At 40.3% G+C, this 21,812-nt stretch overlaps 2 protein-coding genes across 54 annotated transcripts in view; one reads left to right on the top strand and one right to left on the bottom strand.

Moving 5' to 3' along the window:
• GLCCI1 (glucocorticoid induced 1) overlaps positions 1-4,371 on the top strand; it is a 53,449-nt gene extending 49,078 nt beyond the window's left edge. For 2 of the 4 annotated variants that reach the window (XR_015277763.1, XR_015277762.1), the window contains exons 7-9: positions 250-370; positions 497-607; positions 1,434-4,371. Coding sequence is in view for 2 of the 4 variants with exons in the window: in XM_086856028.1 (XP_086712154.1) it covers positions 250-370; positions 1,434-1,782 (470 nt within the window). In the remaining 2 variants the exon portion in view is untranslated. The remainder of the gene's footprint in view (positions 1-249; positions 371-496; positions 608-1,433) is intronic. The other 2 variants (XM_086856028.1, XM_086856036.1) reach the window with 1 other exon arrangement.
• An 11,610-nt stretch (positions 4,372-15,981) lies between these two features.
• ICA1 (islet cell autoantigen 1) overlaps positions 15,982-21,812 on the bottom strand; it is a 65,999-nt gene continuing 60,168 nt past the window's right edge. For 19 of the 50 annotated variants that reach the window (XM_086856268.1, XM_086856292.1, XM_086856139.1 and 16 more), the window contains 2 exons: positions 18,615-18,710; positions 15,982-16,914 (listed from right to left, as the gene is read on the bottom strand). In XM_086856268.1, coding sequence (XP_086712394.1) covers positions 16,793-16,914; positions 18,615-18,710 — 218 coding nt within the window. In that variant the 3' untranslated portion in view covers positions 15,982-16,792. The remainder of the gene's footprint in view (positions 16,915-18,614; positions 18,711-21,812) is intronic. The other 31 variants (XM_086856281.1, XM_086856185.1, XM_086856073.1 and 28 more) reach the window with 3 other exon arrangements.

The following is a 21,812-nucleotide window of genomic DNA, read 5'->3' as shown; positions in this document are numbered from 1 at the left end:
CAGTGTTCTGGATAAAAATATCCTCCTGTTACGTGTTGTTATACAATAGATTGCTGCTGCACCGAAGCTGTTACTCAGAAGAAATGTGCTATACAAGGGTGTTAGAAGTAGCCTGCAATAAAGGAAGCATTGTGGTAGAAGCAAACCAGCGTAGTGGCTAAATTGTGAAAAAAGGCATCTTGTTTGGAAATCGAATTTAATTAAAAAGCACTCTCAATCTCTAGTAATATAACTGCTTTAAATTTTCAGACAGTGGGAGTAGCTCACCGTTGCCCAAGTATGCCTCATCTCCCAAACCAAACAACAGCTACATGTTCAAACGAGAGCCCCCAGAGGGATGTGAGCGAGTGAAGGTCTTTGAGGAAATGTCGTAAGTAATGCCTTTTATATCAGCTGGTATCTGCAAAGCAGTAAACCTGTTTACTGAGCCTATTCAACTGCAGATGAATAAACTATTCCAGCTGATGGGTTTTTCAGGAGCAAACTATTCTTATAGTTTGTGCAGAAGAGAAGTTCAAGTGTTTATATTGGTGTGAAGAGAAAATGGAGTCTTTTACCTCTTTGTGCATTTATGAAAGGCAACAAAAATCCAAGCAGGAAAGATAAGGTACATTAATTTCCTAAGCATTTATATAAACTTCTTTCCATGTATTTTTTTAACATTTTAAGTTTTCATGGCTTAAGCAAAAACTCCCCTTGTCATAATTATCAGTTTCAAGCATAGGTTGCATTTTGATGTGTATAAAACACAGAAGATGGAATGAAAACATATGTGAGGTGTTTGTAGATAGTAGTATGCTTATGGCATAGATTTTGCTCAATATTTTTACTGAGCAAGAAATTGGAAATTAAACTTTTGGACATCACATCTTTTTCCTCTAGACCCAGCAGTATTTGAGCACAGCACATGCTGTTGAGGTTGCATGCTAAGCTCCTGTGGATGAAAGAATTAAGGAGGGGACATTTCTTGCTCTAACAGCATTCATTGCCTGCTGGGTGGTAAAGGGAGCAATGTTGGGTTGTGGAAAAAGCCTCCAGACAAATTATAGAATATGGGAAATGAGAGGTCTCTTTTATGGAGGTCCTGAAAGGAATTTAAAATGACGAAATATATTGTTGCTGCATCGCTTATCAAAGAAGAATTTGTGCCACTCTAAATAAACCATGGCATTTTCTCATGTGCATATGTAGTACAGATTTTTTGTGCTGGAAGTTGCATGTTTGTCCAGTAATTACCAAGTCATTTTTTGTGGTGGTACTATTTTTAATGCTGTGGATCAGTTAGCTGACTACCAATATGGAAGATGTTTGCCCCTCTGTCCAATTAATCCCATTCCTTGTCATTCACATTTTAGCAATGTATAGAACCACAAAGCTCATGATGTGAAAAACATCTCAGCTGGCCAGATACATAATCTTTTTTCTCGTTGTAGGTCTCGTCAGCCTGTCTCAGCCCCTCTCTTTTCATGTCCTGACAAAAACAAGGTTAATTTCATCCCAACCGGATCAGCTTTCTGTCCTGTAAAACTTCTGGGCCCCCTCCTTCCTGCTTCAGACCTGACTCTGAAGAACTCTCCAAACTCTGGTCAAAGCACAGGTTTGAGCACCCTGACTGTTGAGCAGCTTTCGTCTCGGGTCTCTTTCTCATCTCTGTCAGATGACACCAGCACAATGGACTCCCCAGAGATCCCGGTACAGCAACCGTCCCAGCAGCAGCAGCCGCTTTTGCAAGAAATTCAGACTGAAGACCATTCCTCTCCTCAGAGCTACGTGTTAATCTAGAGCAAGGTGGAGCAGGCCTCTGCCCCGAGACAAGGAGTGAGGAGATCTGGTTCAGATACATCTGCATGAGGTGGCAACCTTTCAGAACACCACAGAATACTTAGCAGCATTCAAAAAAAAATCTCAACACTGTTCTTGGCAGGGTCAGAATCCATATTCAGCATTTTTTTGTGAGAAAGCAGTAATGCCTGCAGAGTCCATATTACATTAAGCATTTTAAGTGGAGACTATGCATTTCATAGTACGTTTGACCAGATTAGTACTGTGTCCTGTGTTCTGTTTCAAATTCTACAGTATAAATAAGCTCTCTCTATATATAAAAAAATCTTGCCTGTCTGAATAGAAAATGTCTTGCTGTGTTGTGTCCTATGGAAAATACTGTACTTCAGGATTATGTTTACAATTGATCCAGGTGTTTATGTTTCTAACTTCTGTAATACACACAATGCAAAAAAAAAAAAAAAAAAAAAATGGCCACAGCAGTTGCACAGTGCCCACCCTATGGCCTAGCTTCAGGTACTTCTCTTGAAGTGTAAACTCAGGTAACTTGGAATGTATATCATATTGGAATATAAAATATTTTACAGCTACAAAGCTAAAGAGGGAACATCACTCTTTTGCCTTTCCTTGTTTTATGCATTATATTTCCTCATTACATTCCACTTTCTTGGAATAAGTGCATTCAGATCCAGGTGTGAATGATGACCCTGGACATGGGTGACCATGAGGAGAACCAGCAAATCTGTGATGTATATCACTTTGTCATGTGCTTACAAGTAAAACAACTGTTGCATTTACTGTCATTTCAATAGATGTAAAATTGTGGCATTTAAAGGTTTCAGGTGTTGCTCAGTTAATGACTGTTAAACTGTTGCAAATAAAGTGTTCAGTACTAGGCTGTACATGAGAAACATTCCACGTTGTGTGTGAGAGGATTTTGAAAGACAAGAATGTTTTTGTTAAAGGACAGAAATTCTTTCAGGTTTTGGGGGGGGGGGGGGGGGGGGTGATTGGGGATTTCCTCTCATGGTTTTTGTTGGCAATTAAGGATGTGAAATGCTACTGTTACCGTCTAAAAGTCAAATTAATGTTTAGTTTCTCTTTCGGAAATGTTCATTCATTTTCTGATTGGAAATAGATTTTCAGATTTTGTTGAGCAGTGTTAGATGAGCAGTGTTTTATTTATGTAGTGAGTAATTGTGTTTGGATGAAAGTCCAGAAGTAGCAAGTGGGTGTTCTAAGAGGGGTGGGGAAAACAATAGTTTTAAGTTCATGTTACTTAAAGCTTCTTCCATAACTTTCAGTTACGTAAGCTGTGTGTGTAAAAGTGTGCTTTCCCCCCTCCTTAAGTGTGAATAAAAGAAAAATCCATATAAAATAATCCTGGTTTTGCAGGCTGGACACTTTCTCAGAATAGTACATGGCAGGATTGGGTTTGTGGTGCTCTTCTATTGTACTAGAAAAAGAGGAGCATTGCTTTCAGAGATAATTTCCTGTGATACAAAGAGGACCCCAAAGGCAAAATAAACTTGATGTTCTTGCTCCATTGCTTTCAGCTCGGCGGAACTACGTTTATGCTGTCTGCTCCTAAGAGAATAAGGTTCACCTTTTCCAGGAATTGAAGAGATTAGTAGCCTGCAGCTACTAGGAGCATTTAAACATGCTCTTTTATGGTTTTTTTTCTGCTTTTGAAGATGAGATTGGAGGGGGATGAGAGTGAGCCACCAGTAACTACTCACTAGATATGTGCTTTTTTTGGAGATAAAGCATTGCTTCTTTTTTATTACTGAGTTTTTGTTAATGCTGTCTTACAAGGTGGAATTCACAACCTATAAAGCATCCACTGTTTTTTGACTCCCCTTGCAGAAAATGTAGAAGGAGAGAGGTCTGTCTCTAACCATTTTCATGTGAAAAGCTTTCTGAAACACAACAGCCATCTTTAACCCTACTAATCTCAGGCCTAGGTGAAAACACTATATATTTTATAGACTGAAGATAAAGGGGAGAAAATACTCATGATGTAAGTATCGATTCCTTTTAATATTTTTCTTTCTAGACTAACATTGCAATATGATGACCTTTTTATGCTCTGGTTATGTCCAGATAAGAAATTGTAGTCTCAGTTATTGGTGTTAGGTTACCAGGGGATATGATGAGTGGTTTTTAGATCAGTGCTGAACTCTGTACGATATTTGCAATGCCATTACATGTTCTTTATATTTTTTCCATGAGAAACTAAATATTAATTAAAATGCACATTTGTTCTTAGCAGAATTGAAGGTTTTGAACCAAATGTGTTAAAGCTAATGCTTTGCCATGTAAATTTCCCAGCAGTTGTTTATCTCAATTGTATTCTACATCCAGCTGTAGAAATTTGTCAAATATTGTTTAAAGTTTTGTACATAGTTGTACTGTTATTTCTAGCCACTGTGCTGAACAGTATTCGAGTTATCACACAATATTGCTTTACACAAGGAAATGTGTGGCTTTTGTTTTGTATTTTTTTCGGTATAGAAGTTCCTGTGTCTTATTTAAATAAAAATTATAGTTAAAAAAAAAAAAAAAAAGTGGTGGGGACAACACACAAAAGCAGTGGTTCATTTATTTGTTTTGGAAACTGTGCATGAAACACCATAGAAGGAGATTAAATTTTAATATTGTTCCAAATTTACATCTAGAATAATGCCAACCATGTATGACTAGTGTGCTATGTCTTCTAGAACAAGATAATCTCTTATCTATTGATTCTTTGCATAATGCTGTACTCACAAGCAGGGAAAAACCCTAAAAATAGCTGAATGTTTAAATATGCTTTAAATAGCATACTCTATTTCTACATAGCACAGGAAAAAAAGTCCGTTAAGAATTATTTGAAACTGTGTATCTGCTGCTTTGTTTGTGGTATGGCTAATTTCAAGTTATCTGTTGAAGATTATGAAAGCCATTAGATGTTTCACTATGTGAAACTAAACTAAACTCCTAAAGGATGTGGTATAAATCTACTGACAGTCTTGGTTTCTTGTTTTGTATGACTCAAATGATTGTCATTTGACTTGCAGAATAATTCTTTCCAGATGGGGGTGAGGGGGAAGGAGGAAGAAAGAAGGATAATATTTAAATACCTGTAAATCCTCCAATGTCAGTGTTTACTGAAGAGCACAGTGGCAATAACCATCAAGAATGGATTAATGCTTATTGTCATTCAGTCAGTGGAAATTTTAAGTTTTCAGCATCCCAAAGATTACTAGATTTCTATGTGACAGTGTTAAAAACATTTACTGGGACTTAACTAAAAGTCCTGTGCAGGGCCAGAAGCTGGACTTCAAGAACCCTTCAGTACCCATCCAGTGCAGGATGTTCTGTGATCCCACCCACCTATGAGAATCCTTGGTGTCCTTCAGTCAGAAATTACTTCATTTCAGCCATTTCATCATCAGCTTGAAGGGGTTCCTAGGAGTAGCTTTGTGACTGTCCTGTCCCCTAAATGGATTTGGCTGCAGCAATTTCAGGCTGTCCTTGAGTGGGAGTTTCACAGGAAGTACTTTGACAAAGTGTGTAGCTTGCCCTGCAGAGATGCGATGCAGTTTGTCACAAGGAACTTTTAAGCATCCCCATGAACCTAGGCCTTGTCTGGTTAGTCACATTTTGGAATTTTTTCCACATGAGCTATGTTTTATGTGCTGTGTATAACTCACTGGTTTTGTCTTCCCCAAAGCCAAATCAAGGAGTCTGAAAAGCACTGAGAATAGAGAGCTAATGAAATAATTTTGCCTTGAGTTCCTGTTTTGTGAATTAAAGATCTTGGCTTGAACATATATTTTCTAGTAATTCATGGCTCTGGAAGTGAATGCTTCAGACACTGGAGGTCTATGTAAGGAGGGCCCTTGGCTGTGTATGCTGGGGTAGGGGACAAGAGTGAATGACCAGCATCTTTTAGCAAACAGGGTGCTATCTGGGAAGTGATTTCTGGCTTCCTGACAGATTAGCTCTTGGGAAAGGCCAGGTATTGGCACAAGGATAGAGGTTCAGAATGTTCACAGTGTAGAAGTGTAAGGAGTAACGTGAACAAGAGAAATTGTGATGTCAGCCAACATCTCTTAATTTATTGAGTTGCAAACAAACACTATCGAGGCTTAGCGAACCAGCTCCTCCTACCCTGGCCTTTCTCCAGGGTAGTGGATTGGGACCTTCAGAGGTACAAGCCAAAGAGTTTGGAGATACCAGATAACCAGTAAAAGTTTGCCTCAGTTACTGTTGTAGAACAGTCATTCCCCCCCTGTACTCGGCACTGATGAGGCTCCACCTGGTGCTGTGTGCAGTTCTGGTCACTCAGTTCGGGAAGGACATTGAGACCCTTGAATGTGTCCAGAGGAGGCAACGAGGCCGGTGAGTGGCTGGGAACACAAACCCTGTGAGGAACGGCTGAGGGAGCTGGGGTTGTTTAGCCTGGAATAAAGGAGACTCAGAGGTGACCTTACCACTCTCTACAACTCCCTAAGAGGTGGCTGTGGGCAGGTGGGGGTTGGTCTCTTCCACCAGGTAATGAGAGGACACAGTCTTAAGCTGCATCAAGGGAAATATAGGTTGGATATTAGGAAAAAGTTTTTTATGAAAGAGTAATAGAGAGTAATAAAACTACTGGAATGGTCTGCCCAGAGAAGTGGTGGAGTCCCCATCCCTGGATGTGTTCAGATAAAGACTGAATGTGGCACTTGGTGCCATGATCTAGTTGAGTTGTTGGGGCATGGGTTGGACTTAGTCTTGAAAGTCTCTTCCAACCTAGTGATTCTGTGGAAACAGCCTGCCTTGCTGTGCCAAATACAGCCAGGAAAACACAGATTTGAAGCAACTCAGCTGGGAGGAAATAACCACATGTTGTGTCCAGAACCTAAATGTGAGGAAAAAGTGAATTAAAGCTGGGAAAGTACATGCATTACACGTACAGTCATCCATACTTGGTACTTGGCTGAAGGAAGTTGTTTGATCAAAGACTAACATGCAGTTAAAATGTGTGTATCTTGTTTCTGTTTGCATGAGTGTAACCAGTCCTGGAAAACTCTAGTTTGAGAGAGACTGTAAAAGGCTCGGGGAAGAACTATAGGAATAAAGTACTGGAAAAATCAGAAGGCGACTGTGTAGGAGCTCAACAGGATTAATTTTATGGTTGAAGATTGACTTAATTTCAGTTAGTAAAGACCTAAACATAAGAAAGGAAATACTTACTAATGAGCTTTAAGTTTAGCGGACATGGAATATTAAGCAGTAAGTAAATGAAGGTAGATGAATTCATACTAAAAATGTGGATTTGATCTAGCACCAAGTATAATTAATCACTGGGCCAACATGCAAGGGAGGATTTTTTTAAGTACTGATATGTTTTAAATTAGATGGTTTTACAAAGAATATGCTCAAATAATGGTTTTTAAAGTCTTACTAACTTGTGACTATTTGGGGCAGTTTACATTTCGGTGGTGGAATTTTTTAACTACCCTAAGAATTCTTGCTTCACTGAAGAAGCATATGCTGCAGTATTTTCAACTAGAATGTTAACACATCTTTTAAACTGTCTGGAATAGGTTTTTGAGGGTAACTTTTGGCTTCTGGAAATTTTTGGTGTGTCAAGCAATTGGTGAATGAGGTCTCCAGTAAAGTAGAGGTAGCTGAGTAGCTTTATTAATTCTTTTGATTTTGGCACCTCCTCTATAGTGCCATAATTATGAAGAGGTAAGAACTGGAGAGTAGAAGTTGTCTTTCTGGAGTGCAACAGGTCACAGAAATAATGTGTTACTCAAGTGGGCTTGAGAGGAGGTAGGTGTTTCCTTAATAAAGGCCACATTGGAAGTGAGTGAACAAGGAAGTTAAACTGGAAATTGATGACAGGAAAGAAGAGCAATTAGATAAAGCTGGATAGAGTGGTGACCCTATTTTTAAGAATAGTTGAAATTTTATCTCAGGTTGTAAGAAGTTCTGATGGGAATTTTTTAGGCTGCTAATTTTTTTGATCTGTAGCCTGGAAGCCTTGGAGAAGAGGTCATGTAATCTCTTCCCCCTGTTGAATTAGACTGAGCTTCATAACAAAGCACAATGAGGCTAATAATTGTGCTTGTAGAAAAGTAAGGGTGTGTGTGTGAGATTTATTCTTGTGTATGTGCACAGTGGTTAAACTTTGCAATGATTTGTGCAGCTGCTGGTTGAAAATAGGGTTTGCTCAGGGCAATAGTAATAGCCATGGTAATCTACTTCTTGTACCTTTGTTTGTAACTTTTATTTCTCCAAATAAGTAGGAAGCAAATAGCATCATCTGAATCCCAGACTGCCAGGCATAAGTCATGTTAATTCAAACCAGGTGTCCACCTGCTTTCTGCAGGTGAGATCTGAGTGCTCTTGAGATTTTTATGGACAGAGATCCTTTCTCCAAGGAGGAGAAAGCTGAAAGAAACTAGACTTCCTGTTAAAGTTTGGTGCCAAAAGGTTGGGTGATGCAATTACTTCCTTTCTGAGTTTTATTTGGATACGAATTTCTAGTTGTGCCGTATCTCTGGGATACAGAGGTTTCTCCTCCCTTTCCATAAGGTTGGACTATCCTTGGGTTTGTTACATAGGGAAGTAAGAACTCATGAAAGATTTAAAAAGGGTGCTGCCTTTGGAAACTAAATACTGTTATTAGGAAATGGGAAGTGGGGGGAGAGAAGTGCTTAAATCTGCTTTTGTGATTCCTTTGGCTTCTGATTCATTGTACATCCTGAGAATGCTGAGAATCATTCATTTTTATTTCAGTTGGTGAAAATATAGGAAGCTTCAGATGTAGCTTTCCATCTCTGTGACGGTACAGAGATGGTACCATGCTACATACTCTCACTGCATGGTTGTATTTTAGATGGGGCATGTAGGTGTATTTTAAAGATTATCACTTCATTCAGGGGCTCTTGTTCCTGAAATGAGTTTGGGTACAATGGTGGATCTGGTTTTGGTTCTAGTGGAAAAGTCCAAGGAGATAGTTTAAACACTTTCTGAACTGAGTACCTAAGAAATCTCTTCTCTTCTAGGGAGAATTTTCTGGTTTTCCTCTTCTGCAGGGGAACAATAAACCTTTGGAGGTAGGGGAGTGATGAAGATGGGAGCAGTAGGTCTTGCACTTTCTAAACAATGGGAAAGCAAAGGCAGCTTAGGTCCTTGATTTGGAGAGTGACCTTGTATGTCTGTATTGCTGCATACAGGATGTTCCTTGGGTTAGGAACACAGCAGATGCCTTAATACTCCAGAGGAGTATTAGCCTGGATAAATGTCATTTGTTCTCTAAATCAGGCCATCTGTAGATTGCAATATGTCCCTTTGGTTGCATCCTGTCTGAAAGGCTGTGAGTGATGCTCTGTATCATGACTTGACTTGGTATTCATTCAGTAAGTGACAAAATGTACCTCCAGACTGGACAACAAACTGGTACTTTGGTCTGGCCCAGGGGCTTTGTGGCACTCGCTCTGTCCTGTGGGTGAAGGTGTGCCAGAGCAGGAGCTGTTGTCCATCTCTCAGCCTTCACCCAACTTCGTGGAAGTTTCCATTTCCTACCATGGTACCTACAGGATCTGCTGGCCTCTCCCGCATGGGAGTCTCATTCCCACCATCTCTGATGACTGGGAGATGTTACCTCTTCGTTGCAAACCAGAGGGAAAAACCTGTAAACCTGGACTCTTGCAACTGTTGGGAGTTCTGGCAGCACCGTGGTGGTTTACGCTGGGGACAGGAACATCATTACCTGAGTCACAGTAAGACTGGCCCCAAGCTACTTGATGTTGTCATGAGTCAGGTGTTTGGTGGTTTTTTTCTGATAGGCCCTGGTGCAGAAACTTAAGCACCTTGATAGAGATTCTGAGATTGCTGATGGTGTATATATTGGATTAATCTTCCCTGAAGAAAGGCACTTATTTCACTTTGGCAGCTGGACCTTGCAGAAGGGAACTTGGTTTGTATTGGTGCTGCTGCACAGCAGGATTTATTTTGAGGCCGTTAAAAGCATTTTCTTGTATCTTGAAACACTTTCCTTTTTTCACTTGGATAACAACCATAAAAGAAAACAACATGATATACCTCAACCTCAGTTAAGCCCTGCATTAATCACGTCACATGTTTATGGGGAACAGAGAGGGAACCCAAACCACTTATAGACAAGCTGCACTGTTCATTAAAAACCACTCCAGGACAGACAACTCCAGCCTTCTCCAAATCTCAAGTAGGAAAAATGTCATTATGGGTTTTCAGTGTTTTTCAATTGAATTTAATATTTGCTAACAGGATGGGCTGATAAAATGGCTGGGGGCAAGAGAGGGGCTGTAAAGCAATGTCAGTGCAGCCTTCCTGAAAGCCTGTTTTCTTTTTACTCATATTTCCTTTTATACTTTGTTTCGGCAGCACTCCCATGGCTTAAACGGCAAGCAGTGAGATGGACCTGCACACTCTGAGGTCTAGCCAGGCTTTGAAGCACAGCACTAGTAACTTATCAACATTGCAGAGGCTGGTGAAACCAAGCTGCCTGCAAGGAGATCCGGGTCACTTCCCTTAAAAATGAAAGCAAAAGCTGGAAAGTGCTCAGTGCTGGAGGGGAAGGGAAGGTTAAGAACTAACAAAAGGAAGATTTTGTTCAAGTAAGGCATCTTTTAATAATTTCCCTACATGAAGAGCAGCAATGGCTGTGAGCAGCTTGCATGTGAACTTGGCTGTGGTTTGGTGACAAGTAGAGGTGACCATGACGTTGCCTGAGGGCTGTGGTAGTGCTGCTGGCATCTCCCCACTGCGCAGCCTCACGCACCTCTGTGGCCTCTGCTGCCTCAGACATGTGTTTTCTGGGTTTTTTGGGGGGGGGGGGGTAGTGGGGGGAGGGTGGCAAGTTTTCAGCCGGATCAGTACCATTGCAGGCTCTTTTCCAGCTGGAAATGACCTGCTGGGACAGTGATGGCCCATGTGTAGACAGGTTTGGGATCTTACAGCCCCAGGCCCTGGGCAGGCTTCTGTGACTTCAGAGCACAGACTGGCATTTTGGAGGAAGAGCCTTGAATTGCTCCTGTGCCTCTGGCTCTTGCAACCATGGCTGCTGAGTTCAAATGCAGGGAAAACCTTGCAGAAAAGGCTGGATCAGCCCAAGACCCAGCTGAACCACAGACCAGAAAAGTCCCTCATAGGGCTTGTCTCACTCTGTGTTCTAAAAATCTTTCTGAAAATCAAACTCTCACCTGCCACAGTGAAGACTTCTCTTTGCTGTCAAGCTCTGGTGTTCTGAAGCTCTGGTACTCAAGTTCAAGGCAGAGATGATCATGGGAGCACCACAGAGACTGCCGAAACAGTCCAGAAAAATAAGCAGTTGTAACAGAAAATTGGCTCATTATTTCAATTCCTGTATTTTATGTCAGGGGTTTATTCTGAGGATTGTACTTGGAATAATAGGAGTTTGGGCTTTTTCTTTGTCACATCCTGTTCCTGGTACATTCAGCATGCTTGTTTCCTGCAGCCAGCTGTTATCCACCCACCTAGATGGAGACAGGTTTGGATGATTTAATTTTGTAGCACATTTAAAGTTGTTTTTTACCTTGCTCCAGCCTGTTGATGAAGCAAGCATATGGCTTCTATCCTGGGGCCTTTCCTATTGCCATTGTAGCTGTGGAAATCCAAAATAAAAGAAACACCCTGTAGAGTAAGTTTCTGGGATAGATGAAAGACTTTAAAGAGAAGACTGTCTATAACTTCTTTTAACAGCTTAGGTAGGTCTGCTCTCTCTTCTAAAATTGCTTCTCTATTTTTTTTCCTCATATTTTTTTGATATTCCCTATCCCAAAAAGGATTCCAATAGCAAGCAGTGAAAATAGCTGGCACGTAGTGTCAGCCAGGCTTCCACCTCCAAGCTACAGCATACTTCTCTCAATTTAAATTTTGTAATTTTTTGCAAGCAGCCAAAACTTTAAACCCACTAAGGATTAATTACAAGGCTGGGCTCATCAAGCTTTTGCTATGGTAGAACAGAGTTGGAAGTTGATGCAGCTGCTGGGAACTGAACACTGCTGTCTGGCAAACAGCAGCCTCCAAACTTGTCATGGACTTATAGAATGGTTTGAATTGGCAGAGATCTCTAAAGGTCTTCTAGTCCAACCCCTCTGCCACAGACATTCTTTGAGATGAGGTTTTTCACAGTCCCATTGAACCAGACCTTGAACATTTCCAGGGCTGGGGCATCTGTCACTTTCCTGTTCCAATGTCTCATGACAAAACAATTCTTTCTGATGTGCAAACTAAACCCTACACTCTCAGCTAAAAATGTGCCTCTTAGCCTTAGGCCCTGATAAAGTCTGTCTCAGGCTTTCCTACAATCTGTATATATTGAAAAGAAAGCCCCACAGTAAAGTCTCCCCCCAGAGACTTCTGGACCCCAGGCTGAACAACCCCAGCTCTCAGCCTTTCTTGAAAGGACAGCTGCTCCAGCCCTGTCTGACTGGGTCTGTGGCCCTCCTTGATCCACTCCAGCAGAGCGAGCTGCTGTGCTGGCAAGTACCTTGTCTCCCTTAAAGGAGGGGCTATACTGGTTTGTAATTATTCAGTGAGGGGAAAAGCCAATTTTATGCTTGGGAGAGCACTGTTAATGAATAGCCAGGTAATGGTCTGGTTGACTGCAAGGCCTGTCCACCTTGGTGCTGGAAAGCTGGCTGGTTACCCAAGGCCAGACTTGCTGGAGCAGCAGGGCCTGTTTGGCCAAGGTGCCCTGTGTGTGTGCCCTGTGTGTGTGCACTGTGCTGGGCTGAGCACATGCTCAAGGAGGATGGCACCCCCAGCAGCTCTGTTGTGCTTGGTTGTTGGCAAGCCTGGTGGTTGCTCTGCTTCCTGCCTCCCCCATATGGTGGCTTGTTTAAAAACAAGACATTTACAAGGAGCAGAAGTTGTAAAAGTAGGCTAACCAGAGGGGGATTTGCAGTAAGTTGCAAAGGAAGCTTCCTAAGGAAGGAAGCTTGAAGAAGTGAGGAGGGACCCAATACTGGCAGCTGTACCTATACCATACCATGTTCATTCTTGCTGCTGCTCTGACATCTGATCACCTTTGAGAACTGCACTGAGAGAAGACAGGATCTTCCAGCTGCCCTTCCTGTGCTCTGGGGCTGTTTGATCCCACATACCCTCAACAGCAAAACTGGGCAGTACGCCTACCACTCGTCCCTGGCGCTGCTCACCCAGCATCCCTTGGCACTCAGTGGGATGTGATGGAAGGATGCAGATAGCAGATATGCAGATAGAGGCCCCAAGAAAAGGCAGCATGATGCCAGCACCTGGGTGCTATGTCCTCACATCAACCTCCTATTTCGCTGAGCCTTTCCAGGCTCAGATCCTGTCAGGGCTTGTAGGCCATGACATTTCCTGTATTTCCACTTGAGGCAAAGCTGCTTGCTGATCACCTTGTTGCTCAGGTAGTCCCACTTCTTCCTAGCATGTGCAGCCCCTAATGTTTGAAGGGAATTTAAAAGGATGTTTGGGGTCAGCAGGTGGCTCTTGTGGGCAAGTGGTCCTGCTTCAAAGTACATTAGTGTCATGCCCATGCAATGTTGGGTATGGAAACACCAGAAAGGAACAAGGTAAGTCCTATTCTACTCTGTTGAAATAAATCATGGTCATTTCAGAAGGCCAGAAGTTACTTTACAAAAAGTTACTTGTTAGTTTTCTCTATGAGCTGTTCAATTGCCAAGGCCCACAGTCCAATTCCTCTGAAGCAGCTGCTCTGAGATTTGTAAAAACCTCAAATCATCAGAATCAATTACATCAAATTTAATAAACTTCACAATAAAGACAGTTAATCAATTGCTACTATTGTCATCTGCCATAGGGGTTCTGCAGCTGTTTTTATTTTAAAACAATCCACTGCTGAAACAGAATATGCAACTGGAATGAAGTATTTTAAATCAAGATGAACACTGTGTGTAGAAAATCAATCTGTAATTTTACCAGGATGATGAACAGCCTTGTTGTCCCAAGCCTGAAAGCACAGCACAGACAATCCTCTCAGTGGCGCTGGCCTGGGAGTGACTCCACAGCCCAGGCTGCTGACAAGCACATGCCAGACACTTCTTTAGTAGTTAGTAGGTGTTTGTAAGTCTTTGTATTAATAATGTCTATTTGCAGGATGGTAGCTTTCCTGCTCTGATTTTCAACTTCAATAAATCTTTATGATGACAATGCATTATATGTGGGGATTTGTATTACTTTTCTCTAAGCAAAATCAATTACATTTTAAATACCTCTGGCTTGGTTTTTGTTGTTTTTTTTTTTTTTTCATTTGAAAGTGTGAAAAAAATTGCATTGCAAATGATTCAAAGCTTAAGTAATTTCAAAATTTACGTATTACAAGAAATCAATGCTTAATATGAACTACTTGGTACTGCAGTTTGTGTGAGGAGGAGGGAAAAGAAAAAGCCCTGCACCTGTGGTTTGCTTTGTGTGAAAGGGATGAGCCTTTCCTCCCTAAAAACAGGATAAAGATTTAGAACATCATTAGTTGAACCTCTGCAATGCTTTTAATTGTCCCAGTCACGACAGGTGTTCGGTTTTTTGTGCCTTGTTTTGGCTTTTTTTAAAATCCGGGAAGAATCTGTGGAAGATCTGTGGAAGAACCTAGAATCTGTGACCTAAAGAACATATTTTTGAGCCTTAAAGAACAGTTAATTGGCTGTTTTGAACTCGATACAGTCTCTTCTCTGCTTTTCACCTAACTGCTTCAGCTGCTACAAAATGCTGGAGTAGACTGGCCACAAGTGTTTTAGAAACTATCCAGACAAATGTAATTCACAGCAAAATTAGCAACCACAGACTTGCTTAAAGATGCAAGAATCTGTTTAATGACTCTGTGGTAACCCAGCGGGGCTGAAGAGCAGCCTGGCTCTCCCTTGAGCGCCTGACACTAACATTTTTGGCATTGCAGATAATTACAGCTTGGGATGAAGAGGATTTTGGGCAAACAGTCTGTGTTATGAGTACAAACTAGCACTCCTAAGTGTAAATGCACCCCAATGTACATCTTAGGTACTTCCCACCTAACCCCCTTTGTAGATGTCTTATTTGCTGCCAGAACTGCAGCCCAAAGTTGTGAATTCAGCCCCCTCTTAGTGCTCAAGAAAGTTACAGAGTGCAGAAAGGCAAAGAGCAAGGAGCTGCTGAGTACTGAAGTGTAGCAAATGCTGTGGAAAGAACCAAGCTTTACCAAATTTCAGGTCTTACACACCTCAGAGCCCCAGCTGGGCTAGGGACTGTGCAAAGAGAAGATCAGAACATCTTTTCCCACTAGGCATGAAAATCTGCTGCTAAGCATCTGAAAAACTTCTCTGGCAACAGATGAAGTACTTTGACACTTCCTGGTTAGGGGATGGGATAATCCAACATGATGGTTGCAACAGGGGTGTTTAAAAGTTTGCTGAGGGTTGATCCCAATTAACTCTGGTCAGTCCAACCTCACATCCACTGCTAGCATGTGGCTTTTTAGATGGGGGGCACCAAATGCCCATTACTGCTGCTCAGTGCACACATCCAACAATGTTCTGCTGCACTCAAGAAGAAGTTGGCCAATTCAGTGAATCTGTATATTTTTACAGGTATTTTCAGGTAGTTAGTTACCTATTAGACCATGAAGCAAGGATTAACTGAGTGTACAGATAGCTGGCTGTGAAACACTTCACCAACTTAAAGGAAAATCAAGCAAATTAAAAAAGGCTGAATATAATAAATTGTAAGTACATAGGGCTTGTGCTCTTAACTGGCTACTGACACATCCTCAGGCTGCAGCAGGGGATCTCCAGGTTGGATATCTGGAAGGATTTCTCCACTGAAGGGGTGATCAGGCATTGGAATGAGCTGCCCAGGAAGGTGGTGGAATCACCATGCCCTGAAGTGTTCAAAAGACAACCAGACATGGCATTGAGAGCAGGGGAACTTTGTTCCCAAGTTGGACTCAATAGTCTTGGAGGCCATTTCCAACCTTCATGAGTCTGTGAGCCTTTCCCCCTTCTTTTGCAGGGAAGTGAAAGGACACCACATTGAATTTAAATTTTCTCACTGTGTTTCCTACTGGAGTACTATTCAGAAACAAAGGGTTCAGTACTGTCCACAAATTGGTCATCTTTATCATCAGATCCTTTTTATGTATCAATTCAACAGCACAATAGCATTCCAGTGGGAATAAAGTTGTGGTTTTTGTCAAAATCATTTTATTAAAGAGTTAATGTCACAACAAGCTTAAAATAACACATGCTTCAGAAATAAACTGGATGAAAAATTCTCAGAACAGAAACAGAGATGGATTGAAGGCATGGTAAAGCATCAGTTCCAAGAAACTTCTGCAAACAGGTGCAAATTCTGTTGGTACAATGGAGAAAAAACTCAGAAAAAAAAGCCTCCTGGGCATGACTTCTCTTTATGTAGTGCAGTTTGTCAAAGAAGTTAGATTGGAAAGGGCACAATTTTGATGGCTGCACAGACCCAAATTTACTTCTTCAGTAATTAGCTCCAGCACAGGTTTTTCAACTGTGAGTACTAACAAAACAAATTTAGTTGACATCTTAACATAGCAGTAATAGATATATTATATACATGATAGATGTTTGACTCATGCAGCCTCTTCAGTTACATGATTTTTTTTTAAATTTACTCAAGAAACATTATAAAAAAATAGGTTTCCAATTTGTATTTCACTCCGGTGTTAGCTCCACATCACCCCAGGCAAAGACAGTGTTGCAGCAGACAATCTAATTTGGCAAGAAATCTGCCCTAATTCTTAACCTCATTTTTGTAAGTCCACATAGAAAATAAATGCGAACTCTTTATACAAAACAAGAGCAAATAACTGTACCTATAGAAAAGGGGATTCATTCCCTTTAGTTTTATTATCATGGCACATTATAATTTCACAACAGCATACTAATTTTCATTTAGTTTTTTTTAAACTCCAAAATAGTGTTGATGAAGGGAAGAATGTGAGTTACCAGAGGCAGCTGACTCATGCATTAAGCAATTCATGTTCTTTATCAGTTTTCCCAACAGCATCAGGATTGGATAATGGGTCAAGGTCAGCAAAGAGACTGAACCAAGCAGTCAAGTCTTTAGGATTCTTTGTAGATTCTGGAAAAAGAAAAAAAAAAGAAAGAAAAAAGAAATGCACAGACTTGTCAGCTATTTTAAAACAAAACTGACTGAATGTTTGACTGAGGTCAAACAAATGCCATGCTATTGTTTAATTTATTACCAAGGACATTTCTGACAAGAAAATCAGAATGACTGATTACATATTAAAACACTATCTTTGTCAGAATATAGAACTTTAGGAAAATGAGTGTTTTACATGTCTGTTTTATATGGCTCCTGTCATGATAAATACAGGAACCCTTTAACTAGAAACAATCTCACTGTCTAGCTTTGTTTTATGAAAGGCATTTGAGTGTGCCCCTGCATTCCTGCAAACAAGCAAAAGGAAAGTGAAGGCAAATTTTACTTTCAACCTCTCCTACAGGACTAAATTCCTTTGCCTAAATCCAATTCATGTGACTGTTCATTCTCCCCTGTATGCAACAACCAAGGTCATTACTCATCTGGAATGAAGTTTTAATGGGAAGGCATTGGCTGGAGAGAGAAAGAGAGGGGTTATATTTGATAAGCAGTCCCCAGTACAGCTTCTAGTATAATTCTGATGGATATAGACAAGATGTGAATAGGGAATATATCCAATAGCAGCTGGACTACTGCACCTCTGTGTCCACATTGATATATGTATTTCACAGAGGTCTCCTGCCCACTTTCATTCCAATGGGGCAGATGTTCACGTTAAAGCAGGAACAACTTTGGCTGCCATGAAGAAGATACATCTCCACTTGCTTTGTTTTTGTGGCCCTATGCCCAATATGTATTGCAGTGACTTTGAAATAAGATATGCTCTTCTCTCAGAGAAGTAATGGCACATGAAAGCTTTCTTGGCAACACAAAGAATTTACAGACAAAATAGGCTCTGGCTGGCATGACACTCCTCTTGGTACCTGCCACTTCCAGAACTACAGGTTCCAAATAGTTGGAGGCCATTCCTTTTGCTGGTGCCAGTCCTGTGGCTGTGTAATCACACTGATTTTCCAGTTTCCAAAACACCTTAACGCTCTTTTCGTGTTTTCTGCTGAGCTCAAAAAATCTCAGGGGAAGGAATACACATCACTCCTTTCTTCTGTATTATCAAAAGTGAATGCACAGAATTGGCTACAAACTGGCAATGGAATTCAACATAATTCTGGTTCACTTATCCAGAAAATCCTAGTCAAAAATCATCAGGCCTTTGTCTCAGTATATGGTAGGACTATGCACTCAGCTCAGTTGCAACAACTAAATTACATTTTAAACAGATGATTACTGATATCATGTATGTTTAAAAAAAAAATTGCAATTTAGGGCTCTTCTGCCTTTTCAGCAGCCTGTATTTTAGCCACAATGCTAAATTTTAGAGCTTAAAAACATTGTTTAGCTCGAAGTGCATGCAGATACTAGTCTGTGTGACTCAAAATTAAAGAAAGTAAAAGAAAATGTGGCTTCCTCTCCTTTGTTATACAATATATTACTCTTTTGACATGCTATTAGCACTAAGCCTACCAAAAATACACATACACACATACCATACACCTAATCAAGGTGAAACAGAGTAAGCAGGGAGCACAAGACTGAGCTGTAGCTACTACAAAAATAAGTTTTCTTACCACAGTAACAGAGAGGACATGAGACATTACACAAGATACAAGAGTTAAAAAGGAAAAGCCAAGTAACTGAAAAAAATACATGACTATCACCTTTCACAGGTGTCTTGTCATCGTTCACATTCAGGCTGTGTGGTTTCTGTGCTGGCTGTGGTATTGACGGTGGGCTCACACTGCTGGCTGCCCATCCTAAAATTCAGTAACACAGCAGCATTAGCATGAGGATTACTTTGTTAACTCAAGCACCCAGCGTCTGGCAGCATCAGACAGAGGAGCAGAGTATTACGTTTATGGCCATTCATATTTGTCCTTGTACACACAAAGTCAGCAGTCACACCTGCACAGGAACAACACCCTTTACAAGAGACTATCTGTAGATCACTTTCATCATCTCCAGATTCAGGCAACTATACTCTTTTCAAACCTTTCATCTGGCTAGAAAATATTTTTGTTTCTCTTATTGAAGCACAGTTAATACTCATTCACAGAAAGGTCATTTCAGTAATCAAGTCAAGCAGAGCTGTAGGGAAAAGAATCACTCACATTTGGGTGGGAATACCACATATAATAAACATTTTTTCCAAGTCCAAAGACTTTCATTTCATCCATTGTTCCAGACAAAACCTTATTTAGAGACTCTAGATTTTTTTAGTTAGTTTTGTAGTAATTGTGGAAAAAAAGATAATTCATTGCAAAACACTGAAGAATTAAATTCAAGATTAATTACTTCAAGTTAATTTCAAACTACATTTTAATGGAGTATTTATTTTTGCTCTTTATTTGAGAGAATAAAGCAACTATGCAGGAAAAAGTGAAATAATTTTTTGTTCTTACATGCATATATCCACAGAAGAGTAATGAAAAATACAGTTCATGAGGCCAGATGAACAGGCTGGCAAAAAAGAACTAGGGGTAGTATACTACAGAAACACATTAGGAAAAAAACAGAATATTTTTTGTCCCTTGCTTAAGATATTTAAATGTATGTCCTTTATTATATTTAGAGGACTGGAGATAGTATTTCTAATTTAATTAATATATCCTTTAAATCTGGCCTGGTCAATTATCCATCTAATTTGGCAGTATCACAAACAGTATGCTCATCTATGCACTCAGTTACTATTTCCTTATTCAGTCTCTTTTTTCTACAAGTTCATGCTTTCACATCCTTTTTGACTCTTTTTGTCCTTCCTTCCCTTACTTTCTGCTGTTCTGGGAGCCCTGTCAGATATTGGCACCCAGCATCCTGACATGTAATGCAACAACCACATCAGTAACATCAACCCTGCCTCTCTCAGTAGATTAATCTCATCACTCTCTGATCTTACCTTGCCTATAAAAGGTCTAAGGCCCAAGCTGTGTTATAAAAAGAGGCAAGGAGAGTTTTTCTGTAAAATCACATGAATTGGGAAGGAAACTTAAAGCCACAAACATCCTCTGTATCTCTAAGGAAACTAACCAAAAACTTCTTCAAAATCTGGATGCAGAGTGCTCACATGTATTTGCTCTAGACAAAGGTCATAAAGGCTTGTGAGCCAGCCTGTGCCCTCTGAAAGTGAGGCTTTAGAGTTTAATCTTTCAAATAGGCAAATCTGAATGACAAATAATGGAAAGCATGGCATTACCCCTTCAGAATGACATACTTCCCCAGGCATTTTCTCTGCTTGTGTTACAAACAAGAATGGCAGAGGACATTATACACAACTACAGTAGACTGCAATGCTTTTGTGTTCTTGGACATGCATTGTGAGAAAGTGTTTGATATGGCAATGAATGACAACAGGTAAATTCAGCTGCTTAAACAAAGAGGGCTAAATCCTAATCTGATAGAAATGAATGGGAGCTCTGCCAGAAACTTTCTGTGCAAGTCCTAGTGACTTCAGAAAGATCAGGAACTGGGGCTCCCTGCAGTATCACTGATGTCCCTTTACACTGAAGTGCTTGGCAGGGCAGCAAGCAAAACACTTCAGACCAGTGAACTCCTTTGGAGCTCTCCCTCTTTTTGAATCCCTGGACTAAGGCCTGGTAGGCAGCACATGTGTGAAAGATGCTGTGGCCTGGCTGTCATTTAATGAACTGCAAGTAGCTCAAGAGCCACTCAGAAAACAAGAACAACCTAACAACAGCAACAAAAAATCCAACAAAATACACTCCAGAAAATATGTGATGCTTTCATAATGAAATTACTGATCTATGAAGGTACTGGGAAAGACTGACACAGAATTTTTATTAAATACTTTCTTTACTTGTATTTTTTGTGAGCTACAGAGAACAACTTTGCCTTTCAAAACCAAACCACAGCCTATCAATTTGAAAGTTGTTGTTGGCCCTAAGCCTGTTTTGGTTTGCCTGTTTCACAGGATGACTTTGTTACGTGACCAGACCAAAAGGTTATTGCCAAGACAGCAAGGAAACAAAACATCTTCACCAACATTGCAATGATTAAATTTAGAAATGATAATGGTAATCTGTGCATTTTCTTACCAACTAGAATATATGCACATGTAGGGAAGATGAAGAGGATCCTCAGTAGTATGAATGAGTAAGTAAATGAGGCCATAAACATCATGAAAAGAGAAAACCAATGCTCCCTCTGAAAAAGTAGAAAGGTAACTGAACTACAGAGCTGTGTCTGGAGGAGAACCTAAAAGATATGTTGGGAGCATGCTTTGTTTCTATTATACACACCTGCATGCACACATTTATATGTATTTTAAGCCAGCACCAGGTAGTCCCATAACAATTCAGAGTCCCATTGTGCTGGATCCTGCCTATAAATACATCTAGAGAAAACTCTGAGCTGGGAATTCCTGACTATAACAGTTTATAACCTGCATAGCATTGTGCCTGTTTTACAGATTAAGATCTGAGGCAGAGAGAAAACAAAGCCCCAAAGATTTATGAGCATGCTTAACATAAAATAAGTAAGTAATCCCACTGAAGTTAATAGAAAAGTTAATGTGCTTAAAGTTAAGCATGTGAGTTTTAAGAATCTTTATGATCTTAAGGCCAAATTCACACAGGAAGTATGCAACATTGAGGCTACAGTGTAGCACCTCACATTGAATAATTATTAAGCAATCCTAACAGGGGAAAAAAAAATTGCAGGACATGTATCAGAAGTCCCCAGTAAAAATTTAATTCATATATTATAATATTTACAACTTCTATGTCTGGATATGCTTATATCCAGTTAGTATTTAAAAAAAAACAACAAAGGTTTCTCTTCCTATATCTAACGATAAGGTCAAATTCTAAAATAAATGTTGTGAAGTGAAATAAAATGTAGTT

This window comes from Cyanistes caeruleus, chromosome 1 (assembly GCF_971803275.1).
Source record: "Cyanistes caeruleus chromosome 1, bCyaCae1.hap1.1, whole genome shotgun sequence".
Taxonomy (NCBI): domain Eukaryota; kingdom Metazoa; phylum Chordata; class Aves; order Passeriformes; family Paridae; genus Cyanistes; species Cyanistes caeruleus.
Note: the sequence above shows the minus strand (reverse complement) of the source record. Positions and strands in the feature narration are given on the sequence as shown.